Consider the following 19,536-nt stretch of genomic DNA (forward strand, 5'->3'; position numbering starts at 1 on the left):
CAGGCAGGCCCGTGGTCGGTTGATATGAGAGAGCATAGGAAGAATAACATAGACAAGGGAAGATGTCCTAAAGCCGAAATGCTGTAAACGCAGCAGAAAATGGAGTTACTGTGAGACCAGCCTGAGGGATGCCTGCAAGTCTTGAGCTTCTTGGCCATAAGAATACGCCAGTCAGATGGCGTGGTAGTGGTGGGGTGGTGGGGTGGTGGTAGGGGTGGGATGGGTGGTAGGGGTGATGGCGGTGCTAGAGGGGCTTGTATTGTACACGGTTAAGATGGATCAAAGGACGATAGGTAGCCCTTGATGCCAGAAGGAATGTGGAAGACGGGAACTCTCCCGTGCAGCAGCATGGCCAGGCCTTAGAAGCTGGGTGTCCTTCCTGCATGGCCAGGCAGTGGTGCTCAGGACCCTGTGTGCTCTTGATCAAGGCGCAGCTATGAGGAAACCTATAGACACTCTTACCCTTTTCAGTGGGCAAGGCTCACTAACACGTCCATGCCATGCATGAAGCAGTCCCCAGCCACTGAAGCAAAAACCATGAGCTGCTCCTGTGGCTGGCCTGCAAATTTCTCTACATAACATTCTCCAAGGACAAACCGATGGTTCTCTAGAGAGATCACAGGAGGTGGCAGAGCAGGGCTTTTTCTGGGAAAGGGACATTTTTTGGACCTGTGCAGGGGACTACACTGCCCAGAGCCACGCAGTTGCCGTGTGGCATGCGATGGCATCTGAAGGAGGCCTGCCTCTCACTCATGCGTGGGGTCAGGGTTGCTTGTTGTCTCTGCTTTAGGTTCAGGCTACACGGATTTCATAGCTGGGGGCAGTATTCACAGGCCTCTGTGTGCTCCCAAGAAACTTGTAGTTACTTCACAACGTTGAGTGTATGGCTTGTGTGTGCACATGGCTGTTTGGTGTGCGTGTGCATGTGTGTGTGTGTTCCTACATGGTTTACTCTAGGAGCCGCTTCAGGAGCTGCTGAACAAGTGTGCAGTCTGGGGATGGCATGTGAGGGTGTAGCAGGAAGGGGCTGTCTCAGGCCAGAGCAGCTTAGGCCTCCTTCTGGAGGGCTCCTGAGAGGCCACCTCCTTCCCCGTCACCTCTCCCTTACAGACCACAGAGAACTAATGAGGAGCTGGAGTCCCATCTGTGAGATCCGCCCTTCCAGCAGCTCCCAGGTTTGTGTTTAACTAAGTCACTAGGAGGGTATCTCAGCCCAGGTACCCCAGAAGTCACACAGGAGAACGAGGAAGCATGTGTTCTGTGGCCATACACCTGTGACATAAAGGGAGGTAGTCCTGTCTTCAGAAGTCCACGTTCTCAGGCGCCTGGAAATGGTTTCCTGATTTCCCACCCTAGTTTGGTGACAAATGTTCCCAGAAGCGTGTGTGTGTGTGTGTGTGTGTGTGTGTGTGATGCTCCAGCATATGTGCATTTTTCCCACTTACTCTCTGGTGTTTTCTGGTTACTGTGGAAGAGCTGTGGCTGATAGGATTGTATGATATCAGGCCTTGGAAGCCATTTCCATCTTGTGCTGTGAGTGTGGCAAGTGTGTGTGCCCGAGGCCACGCAGCCACAGAAGCAGGCAGAGATCGCCTGGGTTACTTTGGATCCTTGTGGACACTCACTCTTAGTTTGTCACTTTAGGTGTCACCAGAGAGTAAGTAGAAACAAAAATGAATGTCATGCTGCTACTTACACTTCCTGTTTAGTAAGGAGGTACCCTTTTCCTCTGGACGAGGACACTGGGTTTTTAGGTACTATAACTGGCTGCATCAAGTGGTGGTTCTTTTTAGCCCTGGCTCTTCACAGTAGTCCACACTGGACAACTCTGCCATGCTCCTAGTTTACACTCTGAGGAGTGCAGTGGGAAGGAGCCTCTGAGAGCTATGTCCCGCTCGGTCACACCCTAGTCCTGCCTCCTGGGTGTTGCTGAACCTGGTGACTCTTGGGCCCTGGTCCATTCTCTCCTAGAATTTCTCCTCAAACCCAAGCCTCAAGGCCTCCTGTTGTGGTTGTGCACTTTTTAGAGGGCTGCGGGTGGTGTGTGAGCACATTTCCCTTTGCTGCCCATGGGTTGGTTGGCTGCCCCACTCTAGAGGGCAGACGTGGAGTGACATGAGGAGGGCAGCTGTGAGACCAGCATGCCGTATCAGCTTTGGAGGGATGAGGTTGAAAGACGCTGGGGATCTGAGCTGGTTCAGTGGGTCAGCTCATACCTCTGCAAACACAAAGGTCTGAGATTAAATCCCTAACACTCTCATAAACAGCCAGGCATGGCAGTGCATATCTCAGGCGACTGGGGACAGGCAGATCCCACCCAGGCTTGCTGATTTACCAGCCTAGCTGAATGGACTAGGTTACTCTTCAGTGATAGACCTTGTTTGAAATGAATGAGGCAGTGGAGGAAGACTCCCGATCCCCGCTCTGGACGCTGCACACAACTCCTATGCATGCAGTGCACACACGCACCCCGCACATATACATCACACATCACACACCCAAGGGGAAAGTGAAGAGGAACCTGTTTCCATGTAAACCTGTTGCTGAGATGGCTTGCAGATGCGTAGGACAGGAGGGTGCCTTAGCCTGTCCTGCCTATTCTGTTAAATGTTCACAGCCCACCATGCCCACATTATGCATTTGGGCCAACCAAGGATACCAACCAGCAGGAAGCTGGAAAAGCCCAGCTCCAGCTTAGCTGTTCTGGCCTGGGCTCCGCTTTCCGCTGCGGCCCCAGGAGCCGACCATGTTGAATGATGCATGTGCTCTGACAATGAATGTTGTGGTTTTAAGGTCTTCTTTTTCTTGTGATTCTTTTGTTTCATAGCGTCGTCCCCCAGACTACAGTAATACTCAACAATGATCGGCAGAACGCCATTGTAGCCAAGATGGAAGACCCATTGAGCAACAGGGCACCGGATTCCCTGGAAAATATCATTAGCAAGTCAGTAGCCATCACCACCCCACCTCCCCTGCCACTGCCATGAGGATAAGTGAGCGTTCCTGAGCCAGGGTTCAGTCTGAGCACATGTCCATGTCTGCAGTCACAGGGTCCATTCCGGTAGCAGCCACCATAGATTTTAGGTCAGGAAGGGCCAGCCTGGTGCTTAGCAATGGTGGGGTGAGACAGTACAAGGGGTGAGACAGTACAAGGGGTGGGCAGCTGTGAGGACCGCTGGGCTGGATCTGGTATGTGAAGAGGCTAGATAGTTAGTGCGAGTGGTCAGCTGACCACCCCATCAGTCTGCTCTGCAGTTGAGCCTCTCCTCAGTTGGCAAATGATGTACTTGTGTTGAGTTGTGACTTTTTTTCTCATCCCATCTTTTGAGATGTGTTGAATGGAACTTCCATCAGAAATGAAAGTGTACAACAGCCATGCCCCGTGGGGGCCTCTGCCTCAGGAAAGCTTGGTCACCTTTAATTACTGGCAGCATTCTCACAGATTCCTGTCTTGCTTTTTTTTCTCTGTGGGGTGTAGCTCCTTCCAGCTTTGTTCTGGCTTCTTGTCCAGTTCTCTAGGCAACAGGAGGCCTAGGGCTGTGCTGTGTGTGCTGTGTGGAGTGCTGGAGGCCTGCCACTCTGTTGGGGCGAGGATGTGCCTCCTGGCCCGCACTGAGGCCACGGGTGTGGAGTGTTGAGGAGCCAGTTCACCGTGGGTAGTTCTGTGGGGTCAAGTTCAGGAAGGCCTCCTGCGTCTGGGGATGGCCAGAGTTTTAAGGCCCCTTTGACTTTGCTGATGGGAGCTAGAGCTTTGCTTCCTCTGTGCTGTGTCGTAGGTCATAGTCCACAATGTTGACAGTCACTCAGAAAGCAAACCAGCCCTGGGCCTTGAGCACTTCCTGCTGTTTGGCTGCTGCTGCACTTCAGGGCCTGCACCAAGAATGGCTCCCAGAGGACTCCTAGCATCCTCATGGCCTTGGAAGTTGATTCTAGGGTTTGTCTGTAGGAGTCATAGAGAGTGTGGAGGTGTTTTGGAGGCTGAGTCATCTTGGGTGTCTGACAGCGTGGGGGATGGATGGATGGATGGATGGATGGAGACTCTCTGACACATGATGACCATTGTGCATGTGAGGATGGCCTCTAAGGTCTGGAAGCCGGACTCTAGGCTGAGTCTCAGGGAGTTGTCGTTTTACTTATTTTGTGCTGTTCATATTTTTAAGCAGTTGCTTTATATTATGTGTCTTCTTGGTCTCAGACTTTCTGTGTTACGTTGCTGCTCATCTCCATGGAGGGTGTGTGTGGGGACATACCGCATGTTGGGGGACCCACCTTGTGCATTGGTCCATGCTCAGCTAGACACTGGGATAAGTCCACACAGCAGCGGGAGTCAGGGCTATCTCAGTGTACCACTCATGTCCTCTCACAGCCTGGGCTGCTGTGTTTGTTTCCCGCCAGCGCTGTACCTGGGCGTCGGCAGAACACCATCGTGGTGAAAGTGCCTGGTCAGGACGACAGCCACAACGAAGATGGGGAGAGCGGGTCAGAGGCCAGTGACTCCGTGTCTAACTGCGGCCAGCCAGGAAGCCAGAACATTGGAAGCAACGTCACACTCATCACCCTGAACTCTGAAGGTGCGTTCCTAGGACTGTCATAGTTGTGCCTTTGTGTTGTTCTTCTGGAAGGGGTGTGGCTTACTGTTGGCAGGAAGGGGTGTGGCTTACTGTTGGCAGGAAGGGGTGTGGCTTACTGTTGGCAGGAAGAGACAGAGTGATGAAGAGAGTCAAGCAGCTGGCATTCCACTGTGGCTGCCAGTGCCTGTGCCTCTCTCAAGTTCCTGGCATGTCTGTTATGGGGCTGCCTTCTTGGATGGCCTGCTTCCTGAGGAGAAGTAGCTTTCATGACCATGCCCCCATAGCCGCCACTGTCCTTGGCATTTCTCTGTAGGTTTCCAGAGGCCGTTGCTACGCTTAGGGTGTGCGGTCTTCTTGGGTTGGGCTGCCTCTGTGTTGGAGATCTGCGAGTAGCCAGGAAGATCAATGCGGGGGCTGCCTTCCCTCAGCTCCTCCCCGGGATTTCCTGGGGTCCCCATGGTGGGGCAGGCTCTTCTCCCTTGAAGAGTCTGAAGTGCCTCCTTGCGTCTAACTAAGTGACAGGGATGTTTCGAGAAAGGAAGGAGCTCTGATGACTGAGCTGTGTGCAAATCCCACGCATAGACTTTGTGTACCTGTGAGAGGCTCTGTCTCCTCATCTAAATGACTGGGTTTTCCTATAAGCACTTTTTTTTTTCCCGATTTAATGAAGATTTTGCTCTTAGGTATGTTACTGTATCTGAAATACTAGAAATAATGTCTTTCCAAATTGCAGTCTTAGGAGTTGAAGCTAGGCACCACATACTGATGCTTTTACAGTTCATGGTCTAGCAGTTGCTAAAATGGAGATTGTTGTTCCCAAGAGTTTGCGTGCTAAGAGCTTGACCTTGGTCATGGCTCTGTTGCTCAGAGGTAAACCTCCCATGGGGTGAGCCACTGAGGCGGGTCCTGAGGAGGAGTGGGGCCCTGGCCCCATGTGGCCTTTCCTTTTGTGTCTCAGGTCCACGGGATGAACAGCCTCCTCTACCGCAGGCTTCCTCCATGATGACTGGCTCCCACAGGGCCGGTGACCATGGACTGAGGAAAGCTTTCCTCCTTAGAAACTGTCTTGTCACAGTGACAGAAGCAGGGTTAGTTTAGCCATGTGTATCCACCGTATTTGTCTGAATCTAGAAAGGGTTGTTTTTTTTTTTTTTTACCACCCCCTGTAAGACTCCTCTGCCCAGTTAGTCACTCGCCATCCTCAGCAGCGCTGTAGCTGCTGATGGTCTTGTGTGACGGGGAGTCCTCTGAGCACTGTGGCTCTCTAACGAGGGTGTGGAGACGATGGCATCATTATTAAGTGACTGCTGCATGTGGACTGTCAGGCAGGACAGTGGCTCCCTTCAGACTCATTGCCCACTAGCTTTGGCAGTTCTGAACTCTAACCTGTGGGACTAACCAGTCATAGTCTTGGTTTGCCCCAGGGTAGCTGCTCAACAGGGAGTGTTAGGTCATGTGGCTCATGCCATAGAAGAATTATTGATCGGGTGTGCTATGGAGGGTGTGTTTGTAGGCTTTAGTCCTTTGGCCCCCGTTCAGAGCCAAGAGTGGTAAGGTTTTAGAGATGGGGGCTCAGAGGAGCCATGTGAGCTAAGCTGAGTTCCTGCGGTGGTCGGCCTCTTGCGTCCCATTTTGAACACTGAGCGTAGGAGGGGCACAGTCATTCACAGGCCAAGCTGACTGAATGCAGCTGAACCGGACCTTTTAACTAAGGGGTTTAGTTGGTTTCCAGGCACTCACTCAGTGTGGGCGTTTGGTAATTCCTAGAGCACAGGCTGATCCTCCATGTAATCGTAAACATTGAAGTACAGTGGGGATGGTTATGTCTCAGTTGTCACTGGTTCTGGCTGCTCCCTCTGCAGCCCATGCTGTCTGCAAGTGTATGGTTCCATGCTGTATTCTGCTGACCAGTCAGGACGTTTTGACAACTTTCTGTGACAGATGCCCTTCAGGTCCCTGCACCAGGAAGCTGGTGGCAGCCTGAGAAAGCGCCAGGTGGCTTGCGGCTTAAGTTTTGCTTTGTTTTTGTTTTATTGTGACCAGTGCCTGAGATGCCCGGCTGAAGAGAGAGGGGCTGATGGGCACATGCGTGGAACTTGTTTGTGGGGTGACCACAATGTATAGAGACCTTGGCTGTGCTCAGTTTTCTTATGTAAGAAACATTTGTGTATTACTGGTTAGAAACCACAACTATATAATAGAATTGTTATTTAAAATAGCTTATTAAGAAAAGAAAAATGAAGCAAAAATGGTACATATATACCAAAAACTTTTTTGAAAGAAAATGCTAGAAATTTGCAGTTTGTGGAATACATTTCTAAAATTTTCCACTTCTGTGCCATAGAAGTAGCTTCTGGCTGTCACAGTTGTCCTCTAACATGTGGCCTGTCCTTGGTTTGTGTTCCCCTTGCCCATGTGGAACACTGGTCTGACAGCTCACCATCCCCGCATGGATGGGGTTCCGTTAGAGCATCTCAGAGCAGCCGCAGGTATGGAGAGGACGTGCAGGCAGATAGGCACCCGGGTTCTGTGGTGCTCTGGGACCCTGCACGGCTCAAGATCCATTTAGGGCAGACATTTACAAGTGCACAAGAACATGTTTTCTGCACTAAACAGAGCCTCTTGTTGCCCACTTAATGAGCGAATTGAGTTAAATAAATTGAGACCCTTGGCTGGGTTTCAAAACATTCTGGGTTTTGTGTGGCAGTGTGGTCTGAAAGGCAGTGGGTGCTGACTCTTGTTTCCTGTCTGGTTAGTTCCAGGGGACTTCATTCTGGTTATTTTCATGTTTGGAGCCACTAGTATCTCACAAGGCGCGTGTCTCAATGCTGCTAAACTGGGGTTGCTTTACAAATGCCAGACCATTTTCACATGGTCAGAAAGTATGCTTGATAGTAGTTGATGAGTACAAGTCTGTTGTCTAAGCACTAGCTTGAAGAAGACTGGGGCTGAGCCCAGGTAGCGAATTGCCCTGAGCTGCAGTATTTGAGTAGCTCTGCAGCCTCTGTGGTCACACCTTTTCTAGATTGTTTAGTCCCTTTCTGCTGGCTCATGCCCTGTCCCTGTCACTGTAGAATGTCAGCAGAGCCCCAGGAGTGGCTTAGGAAGCTCACAGCTGTGACAGGTGCTCTTGAGTAGGGACTGGGGTGTCTGGGAGGCAGGGCTGTCACAGAGCCCCGCCCGTGTACAACCATTCTTGCCCTTCACACCTACACTGCAGTCAGGGAGCTTTTCTTGTTTACATGGTGGATGCCCTAGGCCTTGGGTGTGATGGAAGTGCCGGGAGGTTCGTGGTGTCTGATGCTCTTGCAGGGCAGGGGTGGCGATGATTCATACTGAGGCTTCTCTGCTGTCCACACTGGTTGCTGAGTTGCTGAGTGACAGTTGTTGCACAGTAAGTTTGGAACAAAAGTATCTTTTTATGCTCCATATGACTTCCAACTCATGGTGGGCAGAGACTCGCTCAGGTCAAGGCCCTGGAGATAATAGAGGACCCGGGCCCCGATGCTTGGGCTCAGGAAGGAGTTGCTTGAGGCCTTGCTTTCCTTGCGGAGGGAAGCGGGAACATAGACCCAGACCGGCTCTGCACTGGTGCTTGCTGGGTAGCATCGAAGGGGGAGGTGCTCCCTGGGGCTACTCTCTCTGCAGTTTATTTTTCTGGAACTTAAGATAGGCACTCCGAGCTGTTTGTACTCTGACCTGCTTTAAAGAAGAACAGAAAATCCAAATTGCTGCTGGAAGGTTTTCGTTTTAACACTTTAAAAGTGATGATATCATTGAAGATTTATATGACAGGAAAAGAAAACAAATGTATTTTGCTTGAACTGTAAAATAAAGCTAGAAGAACGTGTTGTTCAGATGGTAACATGGGGTTGACATATTAGCACAGTTAGCATGTCCCTCCTGCATTTACAAAAGGTGTGTTCAGACAGGGAGTGGGTAGGTGTTGTCTGGTTCTGTGTAGAGACATGATTCCGTGTTACCAGTGGGAACCTACACTCCACTGTTACACAAGTCTAGAAGGTCAGAGGGCACCAGATTTGTGTGTTGTGGAAGCTAATACACTGAGTGAACCAGCATGGCCCACTGGGTGGCAGTTCTTCCTCCTGCTTGTCCCCTTTATCACTGAGCAATGACAGCAGGCCCAGGCCTCTCTCAACCTGAGATGGTTTTCCTGTCTCCCCCCAGCTGTCTTCTTCTGTTTTTGTTGTTGTTTGTTGAAATAGGGTCTCCTTATGTAGCCTATGCGGTCTGGAACTCATGATACCTCTGCTTCAAACTTGTAAGTTTTGGGATTTCAGGCATGTACCATTATAGCTAGTCCATTGGACTTTGTATGGCTACTGGATATAGCAGGGGCTGGCTGACTTCTGGAAAAGAACCTGTCTCTGAGAACCATCTCACTACTTATACATCATTGATGCCACCAAGAGATTATTTATTCATCTTCTTCTGAATTCTAAAATGCAGCTGTTTCCATCCTTACCTAGAGCTGAGAGCCTACACCCATTTTTCACCCTGCCATCATGTCCCCTGTGATGTTTGTTTCAGATGACCTAAGTTCTGTGACTCTAGAGAACCCTGACTAATTCAGTGTTTTAGCATATTGTGACAGAGACTTAGCGAAGGCTTCCTGGGAGAGGTACACACAACACCAACTGGTGTGTGCTCAGATGAGTTGGGCCCGTGGATTCCAACCTGGGCATGCTTTGACTGCTTCACCAGTGTGCTTGCTTGCCTTTGAGACATCATTTCTCGTTCTGTCTGCCCAAGGGACTTACCTGTTATTTGAGCTCATATCTTGTTTTGATGTATTCCTTTACAATAAGGATGGCTTGGGCCTGCTACACCTCAGCTCTGGTGTTCTGGCCCTAGGGAGCTTATATGTGGGCTGTGGGCTGTACTGCCCAAACGTGCTTCTGAGCGTTGCTAACTGCGGCCTTTCTCCCCTCTCAGAGGACTATCCCAATGGCACCTGGCTGGGTGATGAGAATAACCCTGAGATGCGGGTACGCTGTGCCATCATCCCTTCTGACATGTTGCACATCAGCACCAACTGTCGCACGGCCGAGAAGATGGCACTGACACTGCTGGACTACCTGTTCCACCGTGAGGTGCAGGCCGTGTCCAACTTGTCCGGCCAGGGCAAGCACGGGAAGAAGCAGCTGGACCCCCTCACCATCTACGGCATCCGGTGTAAGTTCACACAGTGAGAGCAGCCGTCCACACAGTGAGGGCTGAGCTGGTCAGGGCGCTGAAGCCACACCGTGTTCCATTCTGGGGAGTGATGCTGGGCTCAGTGGTCATCATGGAAATGGGGGGGAGGGTCTGGACTCAGAATTTGCTTTGGCAAGATGTGTGACTCCCTGTGCTGAGAGGGACACTTGGGAATGAGCTTCTCCAGAGACTTGCAGATCCCAGTCTCACTCATCCTTTGGCTGCTTTTGGGGAAGAGAGAGCAGAGGTGGGATTCCTTGATGCCCACTGCCCCAGTGCCCCCTGGGGTGGCTGTGTGTTTAGTTTCACTGGGGCCACACCTTTGGCTTTTCCATCATCTCAGGTAGGTATTTGATACCTTTTTTAGAAAGAGAGACTGGCTCTGGGGCTTTGGAGTGTTGGGCCAGTGTACCCCACAGTTAGACATGGGCTTAGCTCCAGGGGTTTGTAGTGGGTGGGGAGACAGGTGCTGCTAAGGCTATGGCCATCTGTCCAAGAGTCTGCCTTGCCTTCCCCAAACCATGGTCTGCCCTGTGCTCACTCAGCTGCAGGCCATGTGTGAGAGGAGGAGTGCGGGCTGCTCATCATGACCATGGCTCTGTGGCCACAGGCTCCGTGCTGGGCTCTGTGCACTGGTTCCTTAGCTTTGTAAGAACAGAAACTTGGTGAAGTACTGGCATACCTCCACCTGTGTGGGCCCTCTGCCTCCCAACTGCTGGGATTAAAGGTGTGCACCACCACACCCATGCAGTGACTCTTCCTAAACCATTACCTAGAGGAGACGGTCTCCTGGTCGTAAGTTGCAGGCAGCACATTGTCCAGAGAGCTCTCCTGGCTTGGTGCACTGTGGGGTATATTGAATTTCTTGGGCCACACTAGCAGAGTCCGTGCTGGAGCCTTCAGACCCAGGCCCAGAGGCAAGGGTTGGCTTGGCTGGGCAGCAGCTCCTCCTCCAGAGGCTTTGCCTCTAGCTCTGGTGTGGTGGTTCTGGGGCTTCCTGATGCGGCCTCCATGGGCCATCTTCTCCTATCTCCTCATAGAGATCCCACTGCTGCAGCCTCTTCCTCAGTCATATCTGCAAAGGCCCTGCACTTTTGCCCAACGATTTTGGAAGACATTGATCCATCAGTGACAGGGATGTGGGTTTCTCTGAATTTGGATAATCAGATGCTGTCTCTTCCCTGGTCCCGAAGGGTGGCTCGGGAAAGCTGCTCACATGCCTTGGATACAGGCCATTATATGGGTGTGGCATTGGTCTGCCGTGGCTTGGCAGGGGTCTTGGGATACCTCGAGAATGCCAGTTTGCTTAGAGAGCCAGGGAAGAGTTGGGTTGGTTTAAGCTGGTGGCAGAGCAGCTTGAGTCCTGGAGACAAATGGGAGACCTCTTCTCAGAAGGGACCAGTCACTGCTGAGGGGTGGCTTAGAATGGCCGTCGGAGACTACAGACTAGGAGGAGTTGTGGAGACGCATGAACGGGCCAGGGTGAGCTGGGGACAGCCTGTAGGCATCCTTGGGAAACTTTGCCACCGTGCAAAGGCCTGTTCAGGCCTGCCTCCAAGCCTCCACAGCTGAAGAGCAGCAGTGCCCTTGACTTGCATGAGCTCAGTGCTCCACCCCTTGGGCAGCAGGTGACCCACAGGCCAGCAGCTGGAGGCTTCTGTTGTTTCAAGGGCTTTTGGTTTTGAGCTTTGGTCCTACTGCATGGCCTGCTGAGCAGAGGAAGGTATGACATCAGGCCTTGTCTTGTTTGTCCTCCGCTGTGACGAAGGTGGACACATAGCCAGAAGTGACACTGTAAGATGGCTTCTCCTATTCCTTGGTTTTGCCTATAAACAGGCACAAGGGCGATGGTGTTCTTACTCAACGAGACTTTCAAATGTGTATCAGATGAGGTAGTTGGCCAGCAGTGGGTTCTGTGGTGACTGAGACTAGAAGCCAGGTGACTGGCCTGGGACCTGCAGAGGCTTTTGTCCATATCTAAAGCCACTTGTCGCGCGTGTGGTTTCTCAGTGGTTTATGACTCTCTGTCTATTTGAGGTGACCTGGAAGTCAGAACCAGAGCTGCCAGCTCACTCCTGAGGGAAAGGGAAAAGTACTTCCAGGTCACAGGGCTGCTGTCACTGTGCCATTGCTGAGCATATGCAGACAGAACACTCAGAGACATCTCCTAATACCCAGTAGGTAATATGGCAGCGAAAGGGTTCCACTCCTTCTCATGGTTGCTCCTGATGAAAGCGGCTGTAGAGTCTGGGGGAGAACTTCCCTCTCAGGAGACGATCTAAACTCGGTGGCTTTAATTGCCAGAACAGGACGTTTGCCAACTTAGACTTTTGATTATTAGAGTTTGAGTTTCTTCATTTATTTTCCTGTTAATTAGTGAAGTTGCATAAGCCAGCTACAGAGGTCACTGTGTTGAAGAGAAAGTCTTGTGGCGTCCTTCACTACCATCCTTCCTGCTGTCATTGGGGCCGTGGCAGACAGAGGACCATGGGCTGGAGTGGGTCCAGTGCTTAGGAACACTTACTCCTCCTAGCAGTCCTGAGTTCAAGTCCCAACTTCCACAGCAGTGGCACACAGCTTCTGTAGCTCTAGCTCTAGGCGATCCAGTAACTGTGACCTCTGCAGGTACACACATACACGCACACAATTTAATAAATATAATTTTTAATTGGCAAATTTAAGGATTGGTGATACAAAAACTAAGTTCTAAAAAGAGGGAGGGACACGGCGTGAGGTAGTGAGATGGGCCAGGCTCTGCGTGCTGTTCTGTGTGCTCCTGGCCTGCTCTGTGCTCCTAAGGATCGGCAGTTAGGGTCCAGTGGTGCTCTGCTGTGTGCTGTGTGTTCCTGCTCTACCCTCCAGGGCTGGATGTGGCCACTACCCTTCCCTGGGGTTCCAGGCAACCCTGGGAGGTGGTTCCTGTGCTAAGAGCTTGGCTGTGTTAGGAGACAGCCTGGTAAGAACGCAGGAGCAAGCAACTGGCTGGGAGCACTGGGCAAACATCTTCAGGTGCCTGCTGCTCCCCGAATGCTGGCCAGAGTTTACTGAGTACCCCTCGTTTGTAAGGGAGGAAGGGTAAACACTGTGTGAGACTCCTGTACATTTAAGGTGCTCTAGAAAGCAAGCAGGCTGCCCTGAGGGGAGTTTTGGATGAGGAGAGGGGACAGTACTATTTGCTGGTCTGGACTGAGGCGGGCTGGGCTAAACAGAAGAGCCAGAGGGTAATGGACTACAGCTTTGGCAAGACCTGTATGAGTGCAGTTTGAAGTCTCTGTTTGATTCCCTAGGCAGTTAGGATGGTATATGTCGTCTTGTGAGTGAGTTTAGGGCAAGATAAGTTAAAGGCTTGGGAGTCTGAAGCCTGGGAGAAATGGAGACTCGTTGGTGTTGGAGTGAAGCCTGGTTCTTTAAAGGTTAACTAGGCGGGAGGAGTGGCAAGTACCTGCATCTGGTCCTGCTGCCCCAGTGACCTGGGTGATGGACGTCTTCCTTGATGAAGTGAGATTTTCTACAAGATGAGTCAGACCTTCAGGAGTAGGCCAGTGGCTCAGCTGGGTCTCTTAGCAGAGCTTAGCTGCTGTTTGGTGCTCTCAGCAGTGGGGCTCAGGACAAGGCCTGCGGATGAGAACTTTTATCTGGGATGTGTTCTTTCAGGTCACCTCTTCTATAAATTTGGAATCACGGAATCTGACTGGTATCGGATCAAGCAGAGCATTGACTCCAAGTGCCGGACAGCCTGGCGGCGGAAGCAGCGAGGCCAGAGCCTGGCGGTCAAGAGCTTCTCTCGGAGGACACCATCCTCATCCTCTTACAGTGCCTCAGGTAGGCTCAGGAGGGCGCCATCCCGAAGCTCTGTCCTCATACAGTGCCTCAGGGAGGCTCAGGAGGGCGCTGTCCCGAAGCTCCGTTCATCAGTCCTGGCCCTGTCAGTGAGGCTGGCCTTGTGGGAACTCCCTAGGCAGTGACAAGAGCACAGGGCCTGCTTATTTTACACTGTAGGCTCAACAGGAAAATTTGGTGTGGGACCTTTCTTGCGTTGCCTGGTTACTTATCTTCTGAGCGTCCTGCTGCCTTAACAGTAGTTACTGTGTAGCTGCAGAGTGGCTGTGGGTGAAGGACAGAGGGCCCATGTTGTGCTCTTTAGTCTTAGTTTGAGCTTGTAGACTCAGGCTTGTCCTTAAGATCACAGAGACATTCTCTGAGCCCTACCTGTTGGCCCGTCCCCTCCCTTCACACTAGTGTAGGGCTTGCGCTCAGGGTCTTGGGCAATCTTGGCACTGGTACTTTGCCACTGAGCTATGCTCTCAATCCTAAAATTGCCTCTTAAAGTCTTTTTCATAGCTTTCTTGGCAGTAGCAACAGCTCCTGAAAGCTGAGTCCTGGGTTTGCTCAGGATCTGGGACAGCAGTGGGCAGGTGGTCGGCAAGGCTTCCTTTCAGTGCACGCGCTTTGTCCTGGGACTCTGTTTTGGAAGCTACAAAGCTGGTCACCTGGAGCCCTCCTTGACCATCTTCCAGAAAGAGCTCTTCCTCCTTTGTTTTAGTGGCTATTAGATACTTAGCTGTAGCCGTTGCCAAGGTTCTAAGGTGGCAGCCACACACATTGTTCCCAGTAGGCAGTGTTTCTGCAGGTGGCACGCCCGAACTGGGAGTTGGACTTCTATCCTGGGAACCCAAGGGAGCCTTTAGGCATGTGAGGAATGTGTCTGGTGAGGTTGTATGTGGCTGAGGCGGGTGTGGCTGTTAAATGGGGCAAGCACGACTTGTAGCTAACCTAAGATGTGCTCCCAAGTGCTGTCAGCCGTCCGGGCTGTGGTTTGGTCCTTCCTGACCCGAGCAGCGGATCTTCATGGTGGCAGTCTACAGTGGTCCATTAGTTCCGTTTGTCTCACTGTGGCTCCCATGTACTGTCCATGAGTGCTGTATCTGTGTGATTAAAGAATGGGAAGATTCCGCTAGATCAGGTTGTAGCGGCCGCACTGCAGTGAGCCTTCATGCTGTAAAGGTGCTGCATTGATGAGTGGATGCCTAGGTCCCCTGCAGGTGGGGTTATGGGTGGTTGTGAACCACCATGTGGGTGCTGGGAACTGCACCCAGGTCTTCTGAAAGGGCAGCCGGTGCTCTTAACTGCAAAGCTAAGTCTCCAACCCCATAAAGCCAGAACTTAATGACAACCTGAGAAGATCATACTGGGCCACAGATTTCATCATTGTATTAGGAAGATAACAAAATCCAGACACCTAACCTAGGGACATTCACAAGATCTAGGATCCAATATCAAGAAACAGGAAAATAACCCAAATAGACAACAAAGAAAACCTAAATCCAGCCCACCCACCCTAGTGACTAAGGAGACCCAGCCTTAACAGCTCATGCCACTACAATGTTGTGTCCAAGGACTTAAAGAGGAACAGAAATCTAGTAGCAGGGGAGGAAATAAATTTTCAAAAAATTGCCAAGCAGACTTAGAGATGAAACACGAGTGAGTGACCGCCAGCCACTGGATTTCATGACGGCTGAAGGTGACTGTTTCGTTACAAAGAATTAGTCAAGTAGAGTTTATTAGAACAGGGCCTTGATGAGCCAGGTCTCACCCGAATCTGACAGAGTGAGGAGGCCCGGCCTGTGTTACTAGTGTTAGACAAGCACAGGGTGAGTGAAAAGAGCCAGGTTTCTGTGGCTGTACACATGGTCACACATGGTCACAGCATCTGCTCAGATGCATACACAGCCCAGGAGCTTTTGCCTGCAGGCTCCACTGCTGCGTTCATGCACATGCTGAGTCCCAGCCCCCGTGCAGCGCAGCAGCATACTGTGTACATTTTCATACTCTGACAGTCTGCCTGCCCCATGGTCACAGGGGAGTGTTTGGGAGCCACTGAGAAGGCTGTCTCAGGACAGCTTCTGTGGTGACAGTGGGTTTGAGTGAGGAATGAGGTACTTAAGTGTATAGGGTTTGGCAGTGTCCATGAAGGATCTGAGGAGTGGCAGTGTTGGTGAGTTGGACTGCCTTCAGAGGTTCAGGTGCCAAGGGATTGGCAGAGAAGAAGCCAGTCAGCGCTCCATTCACATCGCAGACAACCATTTGACTCTTCCCTCTAGAGGTGGCTTGCTTAGGGACACATGCATCTGGGAGTGTAGATGCTCAGGTTGTCAGGTGCTGGTCTGTGACTGTGGAATCATGGTCAGTTCATATTCTAATTGAGGTAGTGTGGAGTGGCCTGAAGGGCCACATTTCTAGCCAACACCTAAATAGCACCCACTTTGCTGCTCTTACATCAGTGTGGCGTCCTGGTCTTTGAGCCAGTAGCTGCTTTGCAGGTGGAGACTCAGCATGTGTGCCTGTCCGCTGCAGTGTTGTCAGGCTTGTTTACTTACCAGCATATAGGCTCTTGTAGTTGTTTGTGTTTCCTTCTGTTGCTGGCAGTAGCTTAGTGTGATGATATTTATAGTTTGTGTTTTAATTTTCAGGATTTTTCTTTTTTTATTAGTAGCTAGTTGTACTTTTTATTCCTTTTGCTGCTTTGTTTACAAACATTGTCGATTTCTCTAAGATGCTGTGAACCATGGCCTTTTGTGTAGGCAGCCAGCCACTGTGCAGTCTACTAAGTGCCCAAATTCTGGCAAGTTCTCAGGGGTAGCATGTTTGAGAAGCCCTGGCAGCTGTCAGCCCCGCAGGGTGACTGTTGGGGAATGGACACTGTAGAATGTGTACTGGGCTGACCTAGGCATCATTCCCAGAAGACACTGCAGCGGCAGGTCCGTTTCTTCCTGACCTGGTCTCCATCCTCCTGGCAGCAGACACTTAGCATGAGCACTGCACTTACCCACTCTGGTCTTGCGTGGAGTAGAACAATTGGCTAGGAGGATGCTGCTGAAGGGGTGAGGGGCTCTGGAACATGAGGCTTGTTCATTGCAGTCCTCGTCCTGTGGCTTTGGGTGAGTATTGCTTAGGGCTGCCTCAGGGCTGCCTAGTATAGTTCCTTTCCAGGACACGGCTGGTGAGGCAGGCAGGTAGGCACTTGCTTTCAGAAGAGGTCCTGGGCTTGGGGATGTCCTTGCCCCTCAGCACCCTTGGGTGTTGTGAAAGTGCACTGCTTTGTCAGCTGAGGAGGAGACGTTCTGTGTCTGTCCTAACATGCCGCATTCGTGGCAGAGTTCTGATTAAGCGGAGTGGTGACTAGGCCAAGGGACTTCTGGGATCTTTGTCCTTGTTCTGTTTGCATATGTTGTTGTCATAGCAATGCTAGTCTGGTATTCAAGACTATTTGGTGATGGTAAAATGTAATTAAGCCAGCATTCTGTTAATTTGGAATTGGTATTGATTCCATCTGGGTCACCTTGTTACCTTAGAATTGTTAGCAGAGACAAGGAGACACCGCACAATACTACAAATGACTTCCTTTTTTTCGTTTACAAATACTTACAAGTTTCATCTTGTATTCCATTTTATTTATTTTGTATGTGTCTTTTCACATGCATGCCCCTGTGCTGTGTGTCAGCTCATGGTAGTGAGGATGCATGTGGTATGCACATGACTGGAGCTCAAGAACATCTTTTGAGAGTAGCGCTCTTCCTTTTTCTGTGGTCTCTGGGGATGAAACTCAGGCTGCAGGCTTGGTGGCAAGTGTGTTCACCTATTCAGATATCTCACTGGCCCTTAGATGAGTTTTGTGCCAAGGTTAGGGTGGGTGGTCTGAATGAGAATGCCCCCCATAAGCTCAAAGATTGGAACGTTGGCTTCCTATTGGTCCACTGTTTCGGGCAGGTCCTGCACAGTAAGAATGGCATCTGCAGTGGCCAGGACTTTAGAATGGCAGCGGGACCAGCTCCTCCATCTTCTGCCTGTGTGTGCGTGGGAAGCCACAGCTTTAATTGTCACGGTGTTTTTAAAATCCCACGGGCACCTGAGGCACTGTATGACGCTCTGTGGAAAGGACACAGAGCTTTTCCTTGTAGTCAACTTCACATCCTTTATATTTCTTCTTCATACAAAATGGTAATTACTTTCTCAGGGTTCAGGGCGTTACACTGTTTGCCCAACATATTTGTTCTGATCAGTTATTACAACTCTCTGTCACAGAAGTGCATAGTATACATTGAAAATTTAAAAAGAAATTACAAAAAATTTTTTTGTTTCAGAAAATTCTGTTTGTGATGACATTACAGTTAGAGGCTGAAGTGTGTGCTTCGTGTCAGAACACGTGTCTAGCATGCTGCGGCCTTAGGCCCGATCCCCAGTACTGGGGGAAAATCTTTATAGTTAGTATTACAGTTAAAATTAATATAACTTATATCAAACCGAATGTCCTTTACTTTGATTATACATAGGAAATAAACTGTGCTTCAGATGCATCTTTGAGTTGAATCTGTCTTGGAGAAATGCCACAGAGTGCAACTCTACAGCAGGGCTGGTCCTAGCAGAGCCCTGCGGGTCATTTCTGTGGACAGACCTCAAGCCCTGCGGGAGCTCAGCAGTCTGTCTAGGTGTTTGCAGGGGAAACACTTTGTTACAACGGTATCATTGAATCTTAAAAATGCTTGACTCTGTCACAAATCTCAGTTCCCCTGACTTGCAGTTGACAACTCTGCAGAGGAGAGATGCGCTCACCTGAAACTGGGAGCCAGGTGCCTTTCCTCTTCTGTAGAAATTGAGGTGGGGAAGACGTGAAGGTGCCAAGATGACAGGTGTCATTTATTCTGTGTGTGGGACCTGAGGATCCTGACACTTGTCCTGTGTTCCATAGAGACCATGATGGGAACCCCTCCTCCCGCCAGTGAGCTACAGCAGTCACAGCCACAGGCCCTACACTACGCATTGGCCAACGCCCAGCAGGTCCAGATCCACCAGATTGGGGAGGATGGACAGGTGCAAGTAGTACGTATCTTGTTACTCCCTTGCCCGGGGTGACAGTGTGGGAGGGGCAAGGCCAGGGCAAGGCCGTGGTGGCTTCTGTGCGCTGGGTTCTTGTAGGCACTGCACAGTGGGGAGGCAGGCCTGTGTGGGTGCTGTGTTCTGAGTCGTAGACAATGCAGAGGCTAAGCAGCCCTCTGCACCCTCTGGGCAGACAGCGGGAAGTCGCGCCTCAGAAGCTGCTCAAGAGCGGGACTTGGGGTGGCACTGGGGAGCTGGAGCTCTTGGTCCACTGGGCTGTGGGGCTGTTTTAAAGGTGACAGAGCGACTCTGAGTGGTGGCTCTCTTGGGCTTGTTGATTGTGTGACTGACTCGACCCCAGCAGGTATTCATCTGCCTAGGGGCAGCTCTGAGAGCAAGCCATGGGCTGCCTTGGCACAGGTTCCCGTGAGCAGTGAAGCAGAAGCGTCCCGGCCCCTGGAATAGGCTCTTTGCTATAAGATCTGTTTGGGCCAAGATAGGATTTAAAAAATAAAAAGATTTATTTTTATTTTTAGTAGTGTGTAGGGTTTGTGCATGTGAATGCATGTGTTTACAGAGGCCAGAAGAGGGCTTTAGATCCTCCGGAGCTGGAGTTATGTGGGGTATTGTGAGCTGCCCAACGTGGGTTCTATGAATTGTGTGCAGGGCTTCTACAAGAACAAGTGTTCTTAATCTCTCCTTCCCAGATTGGATTTTGATAGGAGTCGGAGCCTCGGGCTTCTGTGCAGACACATTTGTCAGTTGTTTCTGTGAGCTAGCTTCCTTCCTTCCTTCCTTCCTTCCTTCCTTCCTTCCTTCCTTCCTTCCTTCCTTCCTTCCTTCCTCCCTCCCTCCCTCCCTCCCTCCCTCCCTC

At 50.9% G+C, this 19,536-nt stretch overlaps 1 protein-coding gene across 11 annotated transcripts in view; it reads left to right on the forward strand.

Annotated features, from left to right (window-relative positions):
• Window positions 1–19,536, forward strand: part of Banp (BTG3 associated nuclear protein) — a 72,730-nt gene that overhangs the window by 33,143 nt on the left and 20,051 nt on the right. For 8 of the 11 annotated variants that reach the window (XM_029480524.1, XM_029480531.1, XM_021169687.2 and 5 more), the window contains 5 exons: window positions 2,828–2,944; window positions 4,396–4,571; window positions 9,528–9,767; window positions 13,443–13,610; window positions 18,535–18,665. In XM_029480524.1, the coding sequence (XP_029336384.1) occupies window positions 2,828–2,944; window positions 4,396–4,571; window positions 9,528–9,767; window positions 13,443–13,610; window positions 18,535–18,665 (832 nt within the window). The remainder of the gene's footprint in view (window positions 1–2,827; window positions 2,945–4,395; window positions 4,572–9,527; window positions 9,768–13,442; window positions 13,611–18,534; window positions 18,666–19,536) is intronic. The other 3 variants (XM_029480529.1, XM_021169688.2, XM_029480533.1) reach the window with 1 other exon arrangement.

The sequence above is a fragment of the Mus caroli genome, chromosome 8, assembly GCF_900094665.2.
Source record: "Mus caroli chromosome 8, CAROLI_EIJ_v1.1, whole genome shotgun sequence".
NCBI lineage: Eukaryota > Metazoa > Chordata > Mammalia > Rodentia > Muridae > Mus > Mus caroli.